Source organism: Ziziphus jujuba, chromosome 9, assembly GCF_031755915.1.
Source record: "Ziziphus jujuba cultivar Dongzao chromosome 9, ASM3175591v1".
Classification (NCBI taxonomy): Eukaryota; Viridiplantae; Streptophyta; class Magnoliopsida; order Rosales; family Rhamnaceae; genus Ziziphus; species Ziziphus jujuba.
In genome coordinates this window covers 26,851,415-26,869,149 of record NC_083387.1, presented here as the reverse complement: position 1 = coordinate 26,869,149, position 17,735 = coordinate 26,851,415, and the positions used below count along the sequence as shown (strand labels likewise).

The window sequence follows — 17,735 nt, the reverse complement described above, 5'->3', positions numbered from 1 at the left end:
TGATAACACCAAAAAAATAAAATAAAATAACAGAATTTTAATTATTAAAAATTGTTTAATTAATTAAATGAGATTAAATATAATTCAACTAAGCATTTTAGTTTATTGTAATTTGGTCAAAATTTTAAAAAAAATGTCTTTTTAATGAATAATTAAAAAAATGAATTTTTTTTCCCGAAAAACCAATAAAAATTGTTATTCATGATAAACTTTAGAACATATTCAATAGCATTCTTTATTCTAAAAAAAATAATTTTTAAAAGAAAAAAAATATGTGGAAGAATTTTAAAAAATAAAAATTAAATTTTGTATCAAACACTACTCGCTGTTTTTATAATTTTTTTTCATGAATAATTAATGATTTTGCTTCCTTTCAGTTTCTCCCCAGAGCAAAATAATATTTAAAGAAATTGAAATACGAAATTATAATAAATAATTTAGTTATAGTTATGCATAAAAATTTGTAGAGCAATAAATAAATTTATTAAAAAAATTTATGTAGAGAATGAGTTTGACTAAGAGTCAAATCACGTTTTTATTTTAGTTTTTCAATTTAAAAAGCATAATAAAATTATAAAAGTAGATATATGGTTCTTTAAAGTAGAGAGAAAAAAAAAAAACTTTTAAAAATGCTCTTAATCATTATAGAGATGTGGTAGAATATTACAGATTTTTCTATTTAGAGTTTAATTCTAATGCATTAGAAGAAGTAACTTAAAAATAAAATCAATTAATAATGTTATTGTGTCAACCGCAATTGTCATGGATGATTTTTATCAATGATTTTAAATAGCAATATTTAAATAATTATAGGAGATTTTCAACATTTTTATTTATTTATTTTAGTATAATCAGGATTTTGCATACATGCCATTACTTTCATAAGATTAACGACAGAGACATTTTGTTTTTTTTATTTTTTAAATAGGATATATGAAGAGCCTGTGAGAATACTATTTACAGTCGTCTATATTTGTGGTCTGAAAGCTAAGAAAAAAAAAAAATATATATATATATATATATATATATAAATATGTGGGTATAAGGACAAATTATATATATAAATATGTGGGTATAAGGACAAATTACCAGTTTGCTTTCTTTTTTTAGTTGAAGTATCAAACTAGATGAATCTGTATTGGTCCCCGTGTTACCTTTAATGGCCAAAGCAACAGTTTTCTTTTGTCCCAATTTAAGTTTTGGTTTTACCCCACCAAAAATATTTAATGCTTCTTCAAGTTATTGTTCTCGACTCCCAAGTCCCAAATATGATTTAATTTTCTATTCCATCAATTTCTCACTTTTTTAGATTTGTTTTTAACTTCCATGTTACCAAAGCAGGTTTGATTGTTTAAATTTGCATGATATCTTGATCTAAAGCAATCCTGTTTACTTTTACAAGGAAGTTTGAATATATACCAAAAATAAAAAAGGAAGTTTGAATTGTGTCATTTTTAGTTTCATTTTTCTTTTCTTTCAAGTAATTCTTTAAATTCTTACAAGCACACTTGAACATAAAGGTAGAAAGAAATGCTTTATGATTCATAATCGTAAAAGTTGGAAAAGCATGTGTAAAAATGATTCTGCATCATACCTCACATATACGCATGGTACATAAAAAAATGAAAAAGTGGAATCCGCACTTGACAAAATTGTCCCAATCCAACTACAAAAAGGCCAAAAAGAAAGGGGAAAAAGAATCCCCAAAAAAAAAAAAAAAAGTGAAAAAGAAAGCAACCAAACCAAAATTAGGCATTGAATATCTATTTTCAAGGTGCCCGATTGACAATTTTTTTCCCAGTTGGTTTGTTCCATTTTGGTTGATAATTTTTCCCCTCCAATTACAATGTTTGCAATGCTATCAGCTACACCCCTCTTCCAGTTCTATACAGATCTTTCAAAACACAAAGTGCAGTTTTAAAAATTATAATAATACATACTGGGAATTACAGTAATAAATGCTGTTATATGCTACAAATAGAAGGATTCAGGTTGGTTTTCATTCCACCAAAGATTTTCTGAGCTCGTCCTACTCAGTGATTTCTTTTTTGCATCATGTAAATGGAATCCCACATCAATGGACTATACTTGCGTGTAATCCCTGTTTTGTTCCGTGAACTAGATCATAAGACTGCATTGTCATTCTTTCCAACTCGATTACCAATTGAAAGTTCCATATATCAAGATCAGCATGATCAATATTGTTATACTTGTGCTGGAAGATAAGGATGGTGCACCAGAAAATTTGACTCTCAGTGCCTGGTCTCTGCAATTGAAAAAAAAGAAGAAAATGAAGTATTAGCAGAGTTTGGAATGAGGGAATTAAATAGTGTCATGCAACCATTTGAATTGTATAATAAGATATGTGGCTAGGAAACTCTTTTTGCTTCTTTTTTTATTTTTTATTTTTTTATTTTTTTATTTTTTTAAATTGAATACTTCTCAGCCTTTGCTTTTAATTGAGAATTTCACAAGTTTTCTATTGAGCTGTATATCGTTCGAATTCTATATTTATATGAAGTCCCCGAGTCAAGAGAACTGAACAAAATTTCTAAAGTTAGAGTGGCGTTTCTGAGTGGCGTTTCTGAAAACTTACTTCTGTAGAGATGAAAGTAAGCCACAATATATGGCATTTTCAGGGAGAGGAAGCTCATTTTTGTCGAGCTCAGGATTTACAACGCTGATATAAACTTCCTGGCCTAGATACCATGAATTCAAATTTTCCGCACGAAGATTCCAAATGCCAGAATTGTCAAGAGAAACCAAAATTGCTGTCCAAGCTCCAGGAAAGACCTGTTAACAGTGAAAAACCAGCAGTCATTATCATATGATTAACCTGAACATACATTGGAAAACAGTCACGAATAAAACAACTAAACTTTGAGAAAATTTGATTCAATTTGCCAGCAAAAGCATAAATATACGTCACAACAAGTTTTTCATGGTATACAAGATCAGAATCAAAATCATATCGAGTTATACCATATGACAGGAATACCTGTATGGTGCAGCGAGCAACACCATCCCATTTGTTGTAAATGCCTCTACTATTTTCAGTCCACACTCCAAAATCCATACTACAGTAAAAATAGGAAACTGTCTACTTATGTAACTTCTTCCAATATCATAATAAGGAACAGAAATAGAATAATTTTAAAACCAAAAGCTCACCCTACAACAAAAAATGCGTAGCCATCCAAATGGTAGTTCTGAACAGTTGTGTCATTGTTTTGAAAGATGATTTCCATGAAACCTTTGAAAGTACCATTAATTAAAGATGCATCGACTTTTGCAGGTCTGTCCATTAGCTTAGTAGGGAAATCAAGCTTGTAGACCCCGGGAATGTTAAATTGTTGGGCAAGCTTTAGAGGTGTTGAAGGTGGTAAGTATGAAATACCATTAAGCGTGGTACGCCATTTTCCATTTATAAGCTCAGGAGGTCTATTGAGAATAACATACACATCTGTGACAGTAATTTCCCCATATCTAAATGATCCTTGCGGGTTTGGACGAGCAGCACCAGCAGAGACATTCCATCTAAAATAGTTTTACCACCATGACAAAAATAAAACAGTAGTCAGATTGGGCACAAGAATCCCTGAAAGTAAATGTATCGACAATAAATAAACCAAAAAATAATCACTAGGACAGTATCTAGTATCATTTTAGTAAAAACTATTAAGCAGTTGAGAAACATAATTGTGCAGATTGAAGTGATATACATCCGAGTGGCTGGTGATCAACATAGAAGTTATTGGAAAAGTCCATTTCTTTTTCCATTTTGAAACATTGGTATTAAGCAGCGCACCCCCCCCACAACCAAAAAAAGAAAAAAAAGAAAAAAAAGAAAAAAAAAATGTCCAACCTTATGGATCTTGCTTGATTCATTGAGAAATATGTGTCGAAATCATTAGGAGGATCAGGGAGAGGACCTACAGCGGGCCCCTGAGAATTAGAGTAGTGCAAGATGGCAACTCCAGTAGCTCTTGCCCAAGAAGATGAATTGACAAAACGAGGACTGGCAACAATGTAGTAGTCACTGCTGGCATTTTGATCCATTGTTACCAAGAATGAATATGACTGACCCACATGAATATCCATGTTTGAGTAGTTTTGCTGAACTGTGTATGATCCCTCAGTCTCAACAAGAAGTAGGTTATGATTCTGTATTCTGAAATTCAAACTAGTTGAGATGCCAACATTGTGAACCCGGAGACGGTATGTTTTTCCTGTTTCATATAAAATTATCAACTATAAGCTACCAAAGATATAATGAAACAAAAATTTAAATGTTTATTATTTAAATCATACCAGAAAACCATTATATGATAATTGCAATATATGCCTCAGAGATTACCTGGTTCAACATTCATTGTGAGGAATGAAATGCCATCTGGAATAAGTGCCTGGTCAAAACGAAAGGGACCCAATCCATTTATTAGGATACCATCAGGAACTCCAAGGTCTTTTCCATCTTCAACTTCTTTCCTTAGTTCCTGTTTCCCCATAAGCATGGTTCACATCCAAGAAACCTAAGAGAATACACTCAATGTAGCTAGTGTGTGAAACAAGCAATGGGCCAATCAAGATATAAACTGACCTTATGACTCTTTGTATACCAGTCACTGATAAAGATTGTAATATCTCCATCCGGCAATAGAAAAGGTACTGGAATAACATCTCTGTTGTTAATCGTGATTCCCCCGTATCCACCTGCAGCTCTTTGGAAGTTTAGGGAAGGGAAATAAAAGAAACTTCCAATCTGATCTTTCACTTGGAATTCATATGTCCAGTTCCAACCAGCAGGAATCGGACAATTAGTCCCCGACACACCATCTTGCCAAGAGTCCTTCCGGTGCTGTATTCCATCCCTGCATCAAGTTAATCAACATTAGCAATCATTTTTTCACCACTTCAAGAGGTTCTTATGTTGATGATACATGCATATTATACCATGTAAGAAGCAGCGCCTCATCCAGGTCATTCTTGACATTGACAACAACATTCCAGTTTGTAGTGATATTTAGAATTGGTCCCGGAAACTGTCTATTGATCCCAATCACCTGAAATGATGAGAGGCAGATGGAGGAAGCGGTAAACATCACTTTAGTTGTAAACCTAGACGATAAACTAGACCCATACAGGGAAAAAACAAAGAAGAAAAAACATAGATTGCACTGTGGCCAACATTCAGGACATAAGCAAGAAAGCTAGGGAGACACTGGGTCAAAGAACAAATGTGGTAACAAGTGAGCTTACCTTCTCTTTGGTTAACAATATTGCAGACACCAACACTTCCAAACAACCACAGAAATGAAATAAATTGAAACAGGCTCTATTTTTATGACAAGTACATAATTAAAGGGGAATGTTTTTTTTGTGATGTTTACAACGAAAAAAATAATAAATAAATAAAAAGTGCCATCATAGTTAGAACATTATTACATTAATTCAGAGAGAAGTCAGTAATTAAATAATTTGAATATCTTTCATATTAAAATTTACTGGTGCTTACTTTTTAGGCTGAGAATCCCCTTTGCTATTTCACTTATGGGTCTTCAGAAATTATCATTGACAACTAACCTGAGATATTAAGCAGATCTTGGAGACAAGTTAACTCTATGTTTTGTATCTTTCCGTTCAATCGCTTTTTCCACATCTATTCTAGAAACTTTCATATCATTTGTGAATAAGATTAGGCAAAAGCGAACCCAAATTCTTCAGGACAAATCATGTAAAGGACTAAACTATAGACTGCACTTGCAAATAACAATCAGAATAGCCTTTCCATCCAACTTTAAACATCAAATAAGAGCAACAAAAGGTACAAACTTTAACCAGAAAATTCACTAAAAAAGCTGCATTTTCATTCGAAAATTCAGAATCACAGATAAAGAAGGTCCCAAGCTAAGGATCCAAAATTGAGAAACAGAAAGGGAAACAATACAAAGAACCAAAAAATAAAAAAAATAAAAAAAGAACCTGCTGTTTAACTCCAAGTGGAGAGGCAGTGAGGTATGAGACCGTCCAATCATAGAACACATAAGGGTCACCGGCCAAAGCAACTCCAAAATAGCATACAAAAACAAGCAAATAGGAGAACCAAGAACAGTGGAAGTCTCTGGGCATTGGATTCTTTCCCTGATTCCTTTCTGCGTATTTTTGTTTTCTCAAATAATATGCTAAAAACTGGAAATTTAGAATTTTCTAGCTCGAAAGAAAGAGAGAAGAACAGTTTGCTGAGCTTGCTTTAGCAAATAAAAAGTGGGAAATGTATAGCAGAGAAGCAAAAAACAAAAAATGATGGAGGAGAGTGATAAACTCTCACGTGGCAATGTGAAGAAGCAAGTATTGGTGCAGTCAGAGTCAGACTGTATCACTGTCCCTGATGGGGTGGGACCCATCTTAAGCTTCTTTTTTTTTTTTTTTTCAATTTCATTTTCTGGAGAACTGAGCCAGTGCATTTTTTGCCAGCTTCTTTTCTCTTTTACAATCACTGTGTGTCTCAGTCAGTGTCTCTGTGTGTGGACCTCTATATAGGGTGGCAAATTGTCTCCTTGAAGCTGGATCCAAGTAAGCAAATCTGTTTTTGCTCCTTGATTTCACACTAGCAATGATGGATTGGGATAAGAAAACAATGAACATATATATGCATATATATGTATAACTATTCTATTTATTCACCCAAAAAAAAAATATTCTATTACCAAAAATATATGTATAAATATACTTGGGGGTAATATATTCTTTAACCTGTCACAAAACAAAAAAAAAAGGCCAAATTTTTACTTTCCACTGCCAACTTCCTATGACGCTTTTACTAAAAAATTCTTCTTAGGATAAAATTAATATATCGTTTTTTTAAAAATAATTTTAAATTTTAATTAAAAAAAAAGGGTATCTTAAAAGTTATAGATGAGTTACATTTTATGCAGAGAACAAAGCAAGTAAAATGGAAATAAAAATGTGATTGATGGAAAATGTGAACTTTATTTTCTGCAACCTGAATTTTAATCTTGGCAATTAAGCCAAAAAGAAGGGAACTTGATCTCTATTTATACATTTTTCGCTTTATTGCCATGTTAAATGATTAAGCACTTTTCACAAAGCTGATTAAAGTTCGAAGCTAATAAATGATTACATAAAGTAATATGAAAATTGAATAATGCAAATAATAAAAGATGTACGTACATGATTGAATGGAAAGTGGAACAAAAATTTACCCCAAAGAAAAAAAAAGGAAAGTGCAACAAAGATTGAAATTGTATTAAGAATTGCGATGTTCACAATGAAATTTTTTAAAGAACATTATATATACGCCTTATCCATTGCTAGGGAAATTTGGGCTGATGTCTTTAGTGGGCCAAATCATATATGTATTAGGTTCACTCTATTTGGGCCATTTAATTCCTTCAACCACAACAAACTAGCGCCGAGTAGGTTGCCTAAAAATAGGCGGTTCACCAAATGATTACACAATATCATGCAGGAAAATTCTTTTTTGGTTTTTGTTTTTTGTTTTTTTGTTTTTTTGTTTTTTTGTTTTGCTCAAAACATGCAAGAAAATTCCCTGGTTGTGAGGTTTTTGTTTTGCTTTGATTTTTTTTCACATTGATATGTCTGTGGGAATCATTAAAGAGATTATAACAAAAATACACTATGGTTAAAAATTAGGGGAGAAACTAAAAATGCAAAACCATAGAATAAAAAAAAAAGAAGAAAATTTTGGTGCAAAAATTCTATGATTATACATAGAAGGTCATTGACAGGGAAATCCCAATCTATTCTGTTTTTGATATATTAATTATTTAACAAGATGATTTCCAATGGACCCCCAAACAAAAACCAACAGTGCGAAATATAGTATGAACGTTTTATTTAAACTACTCTTTTATTCTACTCTATCTTTGACCTTGACAAGGACTTGATTCGATCCCCTTTCATTTAATTTCCATAGAGTTTATCTCTGTTCTAGATGCCACACTTGAAATATGCCACTAAGATATTTTTTTCATTTTTATAATATCATTTTCATATTCTTTGGACCTTTTGAAATTAGATCTTTCTGAAATACCATCTTTAATTGAGAACAAATATTTTGATTTCCTTTTCTAAAAGTCGACATCAAAAAATTGACATCATCTTTTTCTTATTGGATCCTCCATGGTAGAGATTGCCTACAATTCAGTCTAGCATTGGCCCACTTGTTTAACAATTTTTTTGATTTTTTTAGATACATCACATTATTTTATTAATTTGTACTAAATTTGATTTACCCATTGCAAAATTCAATTATTCATTATCCTGTCTCTATTAAATTTTAACTATTAAAATAATGGATATTAAGTGATAACTAAAGTTTGTATTTATGAAATCAAAATTATTATATATTTTGTATCAGTAATTCTATAAATATCAAAATTTTTATCAAATATTTTTACTAAATAATACATATTTAAATATTATTGATTGATATATTTTTATAATTTAAATATAAAAAATTAATTTTAAATGGTTAAATGAATTAAAAAAAAGATTAATTAAATAGTATTCCATCTTTTACTATATTATTTAAATAAATTTTATTAACCTTTTGATAAGCTTAGCATGGTATATTAATTTTGTATTTATAACTTATAGTTATGGAGGGCTCAAAAAATAGATGAAAAATGAACAATAATTGAGGTTATTCCCCGCCCAATTTGGCAGTGCAGAAGAACGTGACGTGCCCTTTCAATTGAATGGCTGCAATCTTCAGATGGCTTTTTGTCTTCTTGCTATCCACAAACCTGTTCAAATGGATACGTCAAAACTTCTTTATGCGTAAGAATATTTTAGAATCTATTCCAGAATTTTTATCTTTTTCATAGCAAAACGCTTATTTTAAAAGCAGGCTTTTTCTATGAAACAGAAAATTAAAAAAAAATAAATAAAAAAAAAGAAATGAACTAGAACAATATTACGTTTTGTTTTTGTGGATTTTAATTTTTAGATGGTTCCAAAAGTAACAAACACACGCGGCTATGTGATGCAGAATTGGTTAGCATGCACGTACATGCACAGCCTTAATCCTTGACAGACTTTGATCACCAAAAACTGACCGACCTTTCCTTACCCATACCCAATCCCATTCCTCCATCTTTATCTCCTATTCTAGACATGTTTCATATATGTGTCACTCTTATAACACTTTTGAGTTCCTTCTTTATTTATTCTACTATTTTATGTTATCCCCAAAACCTATGGTTAATTTTTGTGATTGAGTTCAAGTTCAACAATTTTTTTTATTTTTTTTTTGGCCAGTAAGAAATTTTAGGAACTTTATTTAATAATCTCATAATAATGATTTGGTTTTAAATAAATTAAATTCAATTAAACTTAGAATTATTAACTAAAAAAAAATCAAATAATTAAACAATATTCATGAATAATATGATATTTTATCAAAATTTACAAAACAAAAAGCTGAAAAGAGTTTTTATAAGGGAAAAAAAAAATCGAAACACAAGGAAATTAGAAAAGACAACCAATGGTTATGATTCTCACCGTCCATCAAACACCAACCAAAACTTCCAAAATTGTTTACTTGGACTTTTCATGATTGCAAGTTTACAACATCTATTGTACAGTCATGTGGTGTGAAGCACATGAATAATTCCTCTCAAAATCTCTCAACGAGAAAAATAAAAAATAAAAAAAACAAAAAAACAAAAAAGAAAAAAAGAAAAAAGTATTTATATATATAATTAAAAATCAGACTGTCTATCTCCTCATCTGTTCCGGAGTTGGACACTAGCCTCTGCTTTCTTTTTCTTTCTTTCCAAAGCTCGCCGGAAGACCACCATTTTCCGGGACCACCCTCCGGCGAGCATGTCAACAGTACTCCGGTCATCTTCACTGCCTTCAATTCCTTCACTTTCACTCTCACCCCCAACCACAAAGCGAAAGCTTTGCAGAGTTCCGGACTTTCATTCCCTCTCTTTCAATATAAAACCATTTCCTTCTTCTTCTTCTTCTTCGTTCTCTTGCTTTTCGACCTCCAACAAGAGCTTCAACAATGGGGTTTTTTCTATATCCGCTTGTTCTACTTCTTCGTTTATAGGAAGAGTTGGGTCGCAGAGAAGAGAAGGCAACGTGTCGTTGCTTTCTTTTAGCATAAACCCACCAGCGGCGATATCGGAAGGTTCAGAAAAGAGTAACGATTCGTCTCAGATTTTGTCCGCAATGCTTCCCTTCGTGGTTGCTTTAACCGCCATTGCTGCTCTTGCTCAGCCTTCGACTTTTACATGGTGGGTTGTTCTTTTATTTATTTATTTATTTTTAATTGATTCATATGGATTGGAATTCTGGGTTTCTAATCTTGCATGTTGAATTTTTGAGCTTTAATGTTTTGCATGTAAGTTATTGCCCTTTTTTTCAAATGGGGTTTATTATAATAGATGGACTATTTAAGCTTTTGGTTCTGTTTTGTAATTCTATTATTATAATATACAGATAGACTTTCTTATTATATTTATATTATATTGTTATCTTGGCAATCTTAAACTCATTTTCTAAAAGTTATAAATTTTTTTAACTGGTTTTCAGAAATAAAATACTTATATGCATTTACCTTTCAGTTCAAGTTAATACCATCTTATAAGAATAATGTTTTGAGTATGCATCAATGGGTATTTTCTTAATTTTTAATTGGAAAATTTTTCATTTTTCTGTTTGTTCGTGTTCATGATAAAAGATGGATGGGGGGATTTTTGAAATATGGGTGTCAGAAATTAGAATATCAAGGTCTATAGATAAAGACCATGGAAATTGTATTTCAGAAACTGGGACTCTTTTAGGTGTTTGATATAAGGTTCACGAGAGACTCATGTGTAGCTTCTTCTTTCTTATTCACGTGTTTTTGCTTTTAGTAGGCAGTTGGCTAGGGAAAAAGAACTTATTTCAAAGTCTTACATGGAAATGATGCTTGTTTGCTTAACAATTTTCCATTGTTTAAACTTTTGCAGGGTATCTAAGGAACTATATGCCCCTGCTCTTGGTGGGATCATGCTGTCGATTGGCATCAAACTCTCCTTTGATGATTTTGCACTTGCATTCAAACAGTAATATCTTGTTTAGCATTGTCTATATTTTCTACCAATCTCTCTGTGGGACTTTGTGAATTTGCTCTTGAAGTTGTTTGTTTTTTTTTCATCTTTTGCAGACCTTTACCATTATCTGTTGGGTTTATAGCTCAGTATGTGCTGAAACCGGCTCTTGGGGTTCTAATTGCTAGAGCATTCGGAATGTCTCGGATGTTCTATGCAGGCTTTATCCTTACTGCTTGTGTTTCAGGGGCTCAGCTATCTAGCTATGGAAGTTTTTTGAGCAAAGGTGATGTGGCTCTGAGCATTCTACTCACCAGCACTACCACTATAGCATCAGTTCTTGTTACACCTCTACTGACTGGCCTTCTGATTGGGTCTGTTGTTCCTGTTGATGCCGTTGCAATGTCAAAGTCAATATTGCAAGTATGATTCTTCAAGGATGGTATTTGTTTTCTAATAATGTGCTATATTCTTGTAATATTTCTTGATTGATACGAGATTTCTTGGAAATTTTTGATAGGTTGTTCTTGTCCCTATATCTCTTGGTCTTGTTCTCAATACTTATGCAAAGCCTGTCGTGAATGTCGTTCAACCAGTGATGCCGTTTGTTGCTATGATTTGTACTTCATTGTGCATTGGCAGCCCTCTTGCAATAAATCGCACCCGAATTCTGTCTACAGAGGGGTTCCGATTGATTTTTCCAGTGTTGGCATTTCATGTGGTGGCCTTTACACTGGGATATTGGGTCTCCAAAATTCCTGGTTTAAGGTAATTCCTCACTTCTATTCTAAATTGCTATACTTCATACTTAGAAGTCATCTTTCACAGTGAGGATTTGGTTGAGTTCTGGAATGATATCATGAGAAAATATCCTCTTAACTATTCCTCTACTTTTGTTGACTTTGGTTTCCGTTGGATCATCTATTAAGCATCTGTTTCAACATCTAAATTTCCACTAGAGGCTTGCCCTGTATCTGACATTAATGCTTCAGGCAGTTAGATCTAAATTGCTGGTATGATGGAGTAGATACTTGTTTGCTTAGTCTAGAGGATTTGTTATTCATGGTTTTGTTCCTTAACATAAAGATTTAGGATTCATAAGTTTTTGTAAATATAATTTAGATGAAGGAAATGCAAAGGTTATTCCCAAAGGTTGGGTTGGGGTTTACCATAAACTTTTTTTTGTTGGTGGTAGGTTTGGGGGAAGTTGAAGGGATTGGAATGAAATTCATGGAGTCATTTGAAGAAAATGAAAACAGATTTTCATTTCTCATCTCTATATTTAAGATTGGGAAATTATAATAACAATGGTGTGACATTATACTTTGACTAAGTATATGTTAAAATCTGGGTGTAATTAGTTGAACTCAAGATTATGATAAATTTGCTGTACTTCTCGATATTTATGGTTTGTAATTACCTTTTAAGCAAATTTACTTATATATCATATCATATCATGTCATATCATATGTTTGGCAGTTTCAACTTTGTTACTTGAGCCTAGAGCCAATTTTCCACAGTCGTTAGCCAGTGAAGCACTTGGATTGTGTGATTTCCTTTACCTGTTGACGACATCATATTTTGATCTTGCTGATTAACCTCACGTATTAAATTCCGTTTTGAAAACCTCCTTTCATTAGTAAAAAGAAACAGAGTAGGATGCTGCTCAGTATCTTCTTTGCGTTCTGTTTGTGCTCTAGCATTCATAGTTCCAACTTGTCCTTTATTTACCCTTATCAAACATCAATTTCATATCAGACCTCATTTCCCTTCCTTTATTTGGAGAATAAAGGAAAAAGAAACGATTCTCAATGATTCTAGTAAGAACAGGTAGTCTAACTCGGGCTACTATGTATTGGAGTTTTACACCATAAGCATCACTTTGCAAAACAATTTTCTAGTTCTCTTATAGATTAACTTATAATTGTGACAGGCAAGAGGAGGAAGTCAGCAGAACACTCTCAGTGTGCACAGGGATGCAAAGCTCTACTCTGGCAGGGCTCCTTGCAACCCAGTTCCTCGGGAGCAGTCAGGCAGTTCCTGCAGCGTGTTCGGTAGTGGTCATGGCAATCATGGGCCTTTGTCTGGGATCTTTCTGGGGCAGTGGTGCTCGAATCAGAGACTTACCTTCCCTATTATTTCGTCGCCAAACAGGTTCCACCATAGGGGCTTCATAAAGGTGCATTCCATGGGAAAGTAGATCAGAACTGGTTTGATATAAAACTAATGGTGAGAGACAATGAGATAGGGACATTCGGAGAATGTATATCATAGAAGATCCGCTGATGCTCTGAGTTTGAACCGCCTGAACTGAGTTAAATAGGAATGTAAATTAGAGGATCAAAAAAAAAAAAAAAAAAAAAAAAAACAACCAAAGGAGCCAAAATATTGAAAGCGGGAACCTTGGGGTAGATAGTTGTACAGTTGTAGAGCTCTTTGTACAAGCACTACCTTCAAGTTTATGTTGTATATACACTAAAAAAGTGTATAAGCATAGATATATATATATATATATATATATAGGTCATAGATTATAGTGGATAAAGGTTGCTTAAAATTGTAAGCTTAATTGTTCATTATCTCTCTCTGGAATGTGGAAATTAATTCAGTCACTTGGAACTTGAGGGGCTTATGCAACATTAATGGTGCCAATTATGCAAGTAAATTCTAAGATACAGTATATGAAATGCTCTCTCTATTATAGATAAACTTTTCATGATCTTTTTTCCCCTCAACGGGTTTTTTGTGCATTAGAGTTACAAAATCATGAAGGTGACCGTGGTTGATCCAATCCAACTTAATCAATCCTGAATCGTGGAAAAGTGTGATATTAACTTTGCCATTGAAGCTGTATGGTTAAGATAAAAACATAGAACTTCTGAAAGACTAAATGTGTTCATGAAGAACCATAATAAAAAATTTAAAGAGTACATATAATTTTCAAGAAAAAATCTATGATTTAATTAATAAAATTTGTAAAAATATTCTAAACAGGAAGATCATATAGGACTAGTCAACAAGAAGAAAGTATTCAACTGGTCCAACTTTTTTTTTTTATTAATTCAAAGAATTTTTTTATTTTTTATTTTTTTATAATTAAAATGGCTCAAACTCTCGATCACTGTGCGAACAATAAGAAAACTGTCTTCGAAAAGACTGGTCATCTTTGCAATGCACCTCTATACAGAAAAAAAACAAACAAAAAGCTTGGTATTTTGCTTTAAGGACAGCCACCAAAATACTTAGCCCATATATTTTGCTTTGAATTGCCAAGTCAAGTCCACATATCCTGCTTTAATTGCCAAGTCAAGTCGCATGCGAGTGAGACAACCACTTACCTTACAAAGACACAAAATACTTTGTTCTGTTGATTAAAATAATTTGGTGACAGAAATATAGATACTGTATTAGTAGGATTCGTATATTTCTGTTAATTAAACAACCTTAGTTTAATGATGTTTTAGTTGGAAAAGCACTTTGAGGTGTCCATATATTTCGGCACAATTGCAATTATAAGGTGTAAACATATTCCCTCATATTAGAACTTATATATATATATATATATATATATAAAGAGAGAGGAGATTATAAGGACGGTCCTAATAATTTATCTTTAATATAATAATATTACTAGATCGAAGTGTTTGACTATATGTGGATAATGATTACCGAATCTAAATTTTATAACCTATTAATTAGCAAGAGAGAGGAACTAATTAATCTACTATTTTGGTGATGAATTTTCACTTAATTAGTTTTATTTGTCATGTGATTAATTCAATATTGCCTTGGAAGCCCATGCAGTGTTGTTATCTGTAGAGTATAAATTATAATAGCCATATCAAAAGAGAGAAGAAAAAAGAAAAAAGAAAAAAAATGTAGATATTTAATCGCAAACAATATATAATGCTTGTAAATTAATAAGTGGACTACATCCTTTAATTATTATTCACAGATCACAATTGTTTTAACACTTTGTAATTATTTACTGCTTGGATTTTAAGGTTATTACTTGTCTATTCTTTTGATCCATCCTTCCAGCTGGAACAGCTAGCTAGTCAAGAACTTGCTGCATATCTCTGGCTAGGCTATGTTGCATGTACCGTCTTTTACCTTTCAGATTTTGTTTAGGAAGGCATTCTAAATTATGCATGTGGCATTTTGCTTTAGCGGCGGGGAACATCATCCAACAATATACATTCCATCAATATAACTTGGTGACAAAATTTTCTTTTACATCTCAACAAAATTACTAGTATGCATATACATATCTATAGTCCTAACCACATTAGGATATTTGATTTTAAATAGTACAAAGTAGTTAGTTAGGGTATATATTGGTTATTTATATTAAATCCTAACTTATTTGTATTAGATCTAATGTTATAAAGTTAGATATTCTCATGTGATAATTGTTATATAGATATATGAATTTATATGGGGGTATACTTATATAAGGTCCATTATGTTGACATGAAAACTTTAGTATCAGGTCTTATTTTATTACTTTTTATATTACTTCAAGAATTGGTATATGTAAAATCAATTAATGATTTAATGTGGATTGATCACATTTTAAAATCTTATTTGATATAATTGAATTTTGTAAAAAATTAATAAATTATAAATGCATTATTAAATCTTAACTTTAAAGTGATTTAATAGTTAATAAAAGAAGTCTTGATGATAACTATCAAATTGATATGATATAAACTTAGTTATATATATATATATATATATATATGGAGGATTCTATGGTCAGGACTGTCATGATGGAGTTGCGTGTGGACTAGGAGCAAAATCGACGTTTTTTTCTCGTGTAAAGTCGGCTTTTTCTTTAAGTGAAAAGCCGAGTTTCTTTTTTTTGTGTAGCATTGGCTTTTTTCTGGTCCACATGCGATTCCATTCAGACGGTGCTGATTCCATTCAAACGGTGCTGACTGTAGAATAACTCATATATATATATATATTATATATATTAATATATATAATATATATATATATATAAATAAATATTAATCGTTCGGAACTATTTTGTTTATTTCAACTTGGTAGATTGATGTATGCATTACCAGCTTTCATTCTTCAAAAAATATCTGTTTGATAAACTTACCAACTATATACAATATTAGTAGTACAGCAAGCTTGCTCAACATGAATTATATATATATATTGCATATATTATCTATATATATATATATATATATTTAATCATATTGATCTCAGAAATTTTGGATGACCAGAAGAATAGGATAGAAGTAAAGAAATCAACCATATGGTTAATTTTTTCCAAGAATTAGAGCGCATATAAAATGGTGAATTTCTTGTACCTATATAAGTACATATACTAATTTTCTTTAAATTTTTTCAAAACGAACAAAGTACAAAACTCCATTGAATCTTTAACAATAAACAAAAACAACCTCTTCAATTATTTCATTCTTTTATTTCGGAGAGGATTTGGAATATAAAGTTTATCAACCATGCATTAACTGACACATCAAAAAAAAAAAAAAAGCAGCAGTCCACATTACATACATATAAGTCGAATAAATCCTTTGTATGGGTGTATTACATTTCTTTCTTTTCCCCTTCACTCAAATCTTTGCTAAAATTTTTTCATAGAGAAATTAAATTGAAAACTTATTGCACTAATAATCTTAATATAAACTTCCAGCATATATCATATATATTTTAGAACCGTCTCAACTAATTTGAAGAGTAAAAATCTGCAATTCTTCTCATCACCTTTACCTGGGTGGATAGGCACTTAATGTAATGTGCAGTCTCATCCAACAACTTGCAGATTTCCATGGCTTCTCCGCCCGGCACGAGCTTCCGAAGCTCCATGGCTTTCGGATTCCCATCCTCCTTCTCATTTGACTCTTTCTTCTTCATTCTAAACCTGGTTCTTCTTCTTACTTTCACACAAGTACTTTGGCTTCGAATCTTCCTCAGCATAGCTCGGCTCCAAGCTCTTCTAGACCCAACAGCACAGGCCATGGATGCATCAGCAGCAACCTTAACTTTCAGATATCGTTTACAGATCTCTCGAGAAGAAGAAGGAGGAGGAGTTCCAGTTCTGGGTTTTTGTCTGTTTATTCTTTTGAGGGCTCTGAGAAACCCTTGTGTGAACCTTGATTTGATAGTGCTGGTAATGGAGGTTGAAGATAAAGGCTTTGGATTCATGGAGGGGGGTTAGAGATAAAGTTTAGGGTTTTTTTAGGGGGGTTGTGGTGGGTTTAGGTTTGGAGGCAGAAAGAGTGAGAAAGTGTTATTTTGGAGATGGAAATGGAGATGGCGATTTTGTTTTCTGACACAAAGAGGAGTCAGCTTTGCACACCGCTCACAAGGACAAAAGGAGAATCCAGTTCTGACATAAATGTCTGTTTATTTGTAGAGAAAGGGAGAGATTTATTTATTTATTTATTTTTTTACTCTTTTGGTAGGGATGGAAAGAAAAAAAAAAAAAAAATAAGGGAAAAAAAGAGAGGTTGAAAATGAGAGGTGTAAAGAGGAAGACTAGTTTAATTTGGATTTCTTTTTATTTAAAAATAAATAACATTAAACACTTTTTATGAGTTTTAATATATATAACTTAACTTCTAAAAATGTTAAAAATACTCATATATATTCCAATTATTACTA

The 17,735-nt window shown here is 32.0% G+C and overlaps 3 protein-coding genes across 3 annotated transcripts; 1 reads left to right on the top strand and 2 right to left on the bottom strand.

Annotated features, from left to right (window-relative positions):
* Positions 1 to 1,729: 1,729 nt before the first annotated feature.
* Positions 1,730 to 6,459, bottom strand: LOC107427720 (monocopper oxidase-like protein SKU5). The gene is made up of 9 exons (XM_048461706.2): positions 5,983 to 6,459; positions 4,954 to 5,063; positions 4,601 to 4,871; positions 4,358 to 4,496; positions 3,866 to 4,229; positions 3,172 to 3,537; positions 2,999 to 3,077; positions 2,597 to 2,793; positions 1,730 to 2,266 (listed from the first exon to the last, which is right to left on the bottom strand). Exons 1-9 carry the CDS (start codon positions 6,127 to 6,129, stop codon positions 2,158 to 2,160), a joined length of 1,782 nt encoding a protein of 593 aa, XP_048317663.2. The 5' UTR covers positions 6,130 to 6,459; the 3' UTR covers positions 1,730 to 2,157.
* Positions 6,460 to 9,754: 3,295 nt separating this feature from the next.
* Positions 9,755 to 13,463, top strand: LOC107409058 (probable sodium/metabolite cotransporter BASS3, chloroplastic). The gene is made up of 5 exons (XM_016016489.3): positions 9,755 to 10,289; positions 11,007 to 11,102; positions 11,204 to 11,510; positions 11,608 to 11,855; positions 13,021 to 13,463. The coding sequence occupies exons 1-5, from the start codon at positions 9,871 to 9,873 to the stop codon at positions 13,262 to 13,264; spliced, it is 1,314 nt and encodes a 437-aa protein (XP_015871975.3). The 5' UTR covers positions 9,755 to 9,870; the 3' UTR covers positions 13,265 to 13,463.
* A 2,931-nt stretch (positions 13,464 to 16,394) lies between these two features.
* On the bottom strand, positions 16,395 to 17,492 carry LOC107427721 (transcription factor IBH1). The gene has a single exon (XM_016038097.4). The coding sequence runs from the start codon at positions 17,274 to 17,276 to the stop codon at positions 16,797 to 16,799; it is 480 nt and encodes a 159-aa protein (XP_015893583.1). The 5' UTR covers positions 17,277 to 17,492; the 3' UTR covers positions 16,395 to 16,796.
* Positions 17,493 to 17,735: the final 243 nt, after the last annotated feature.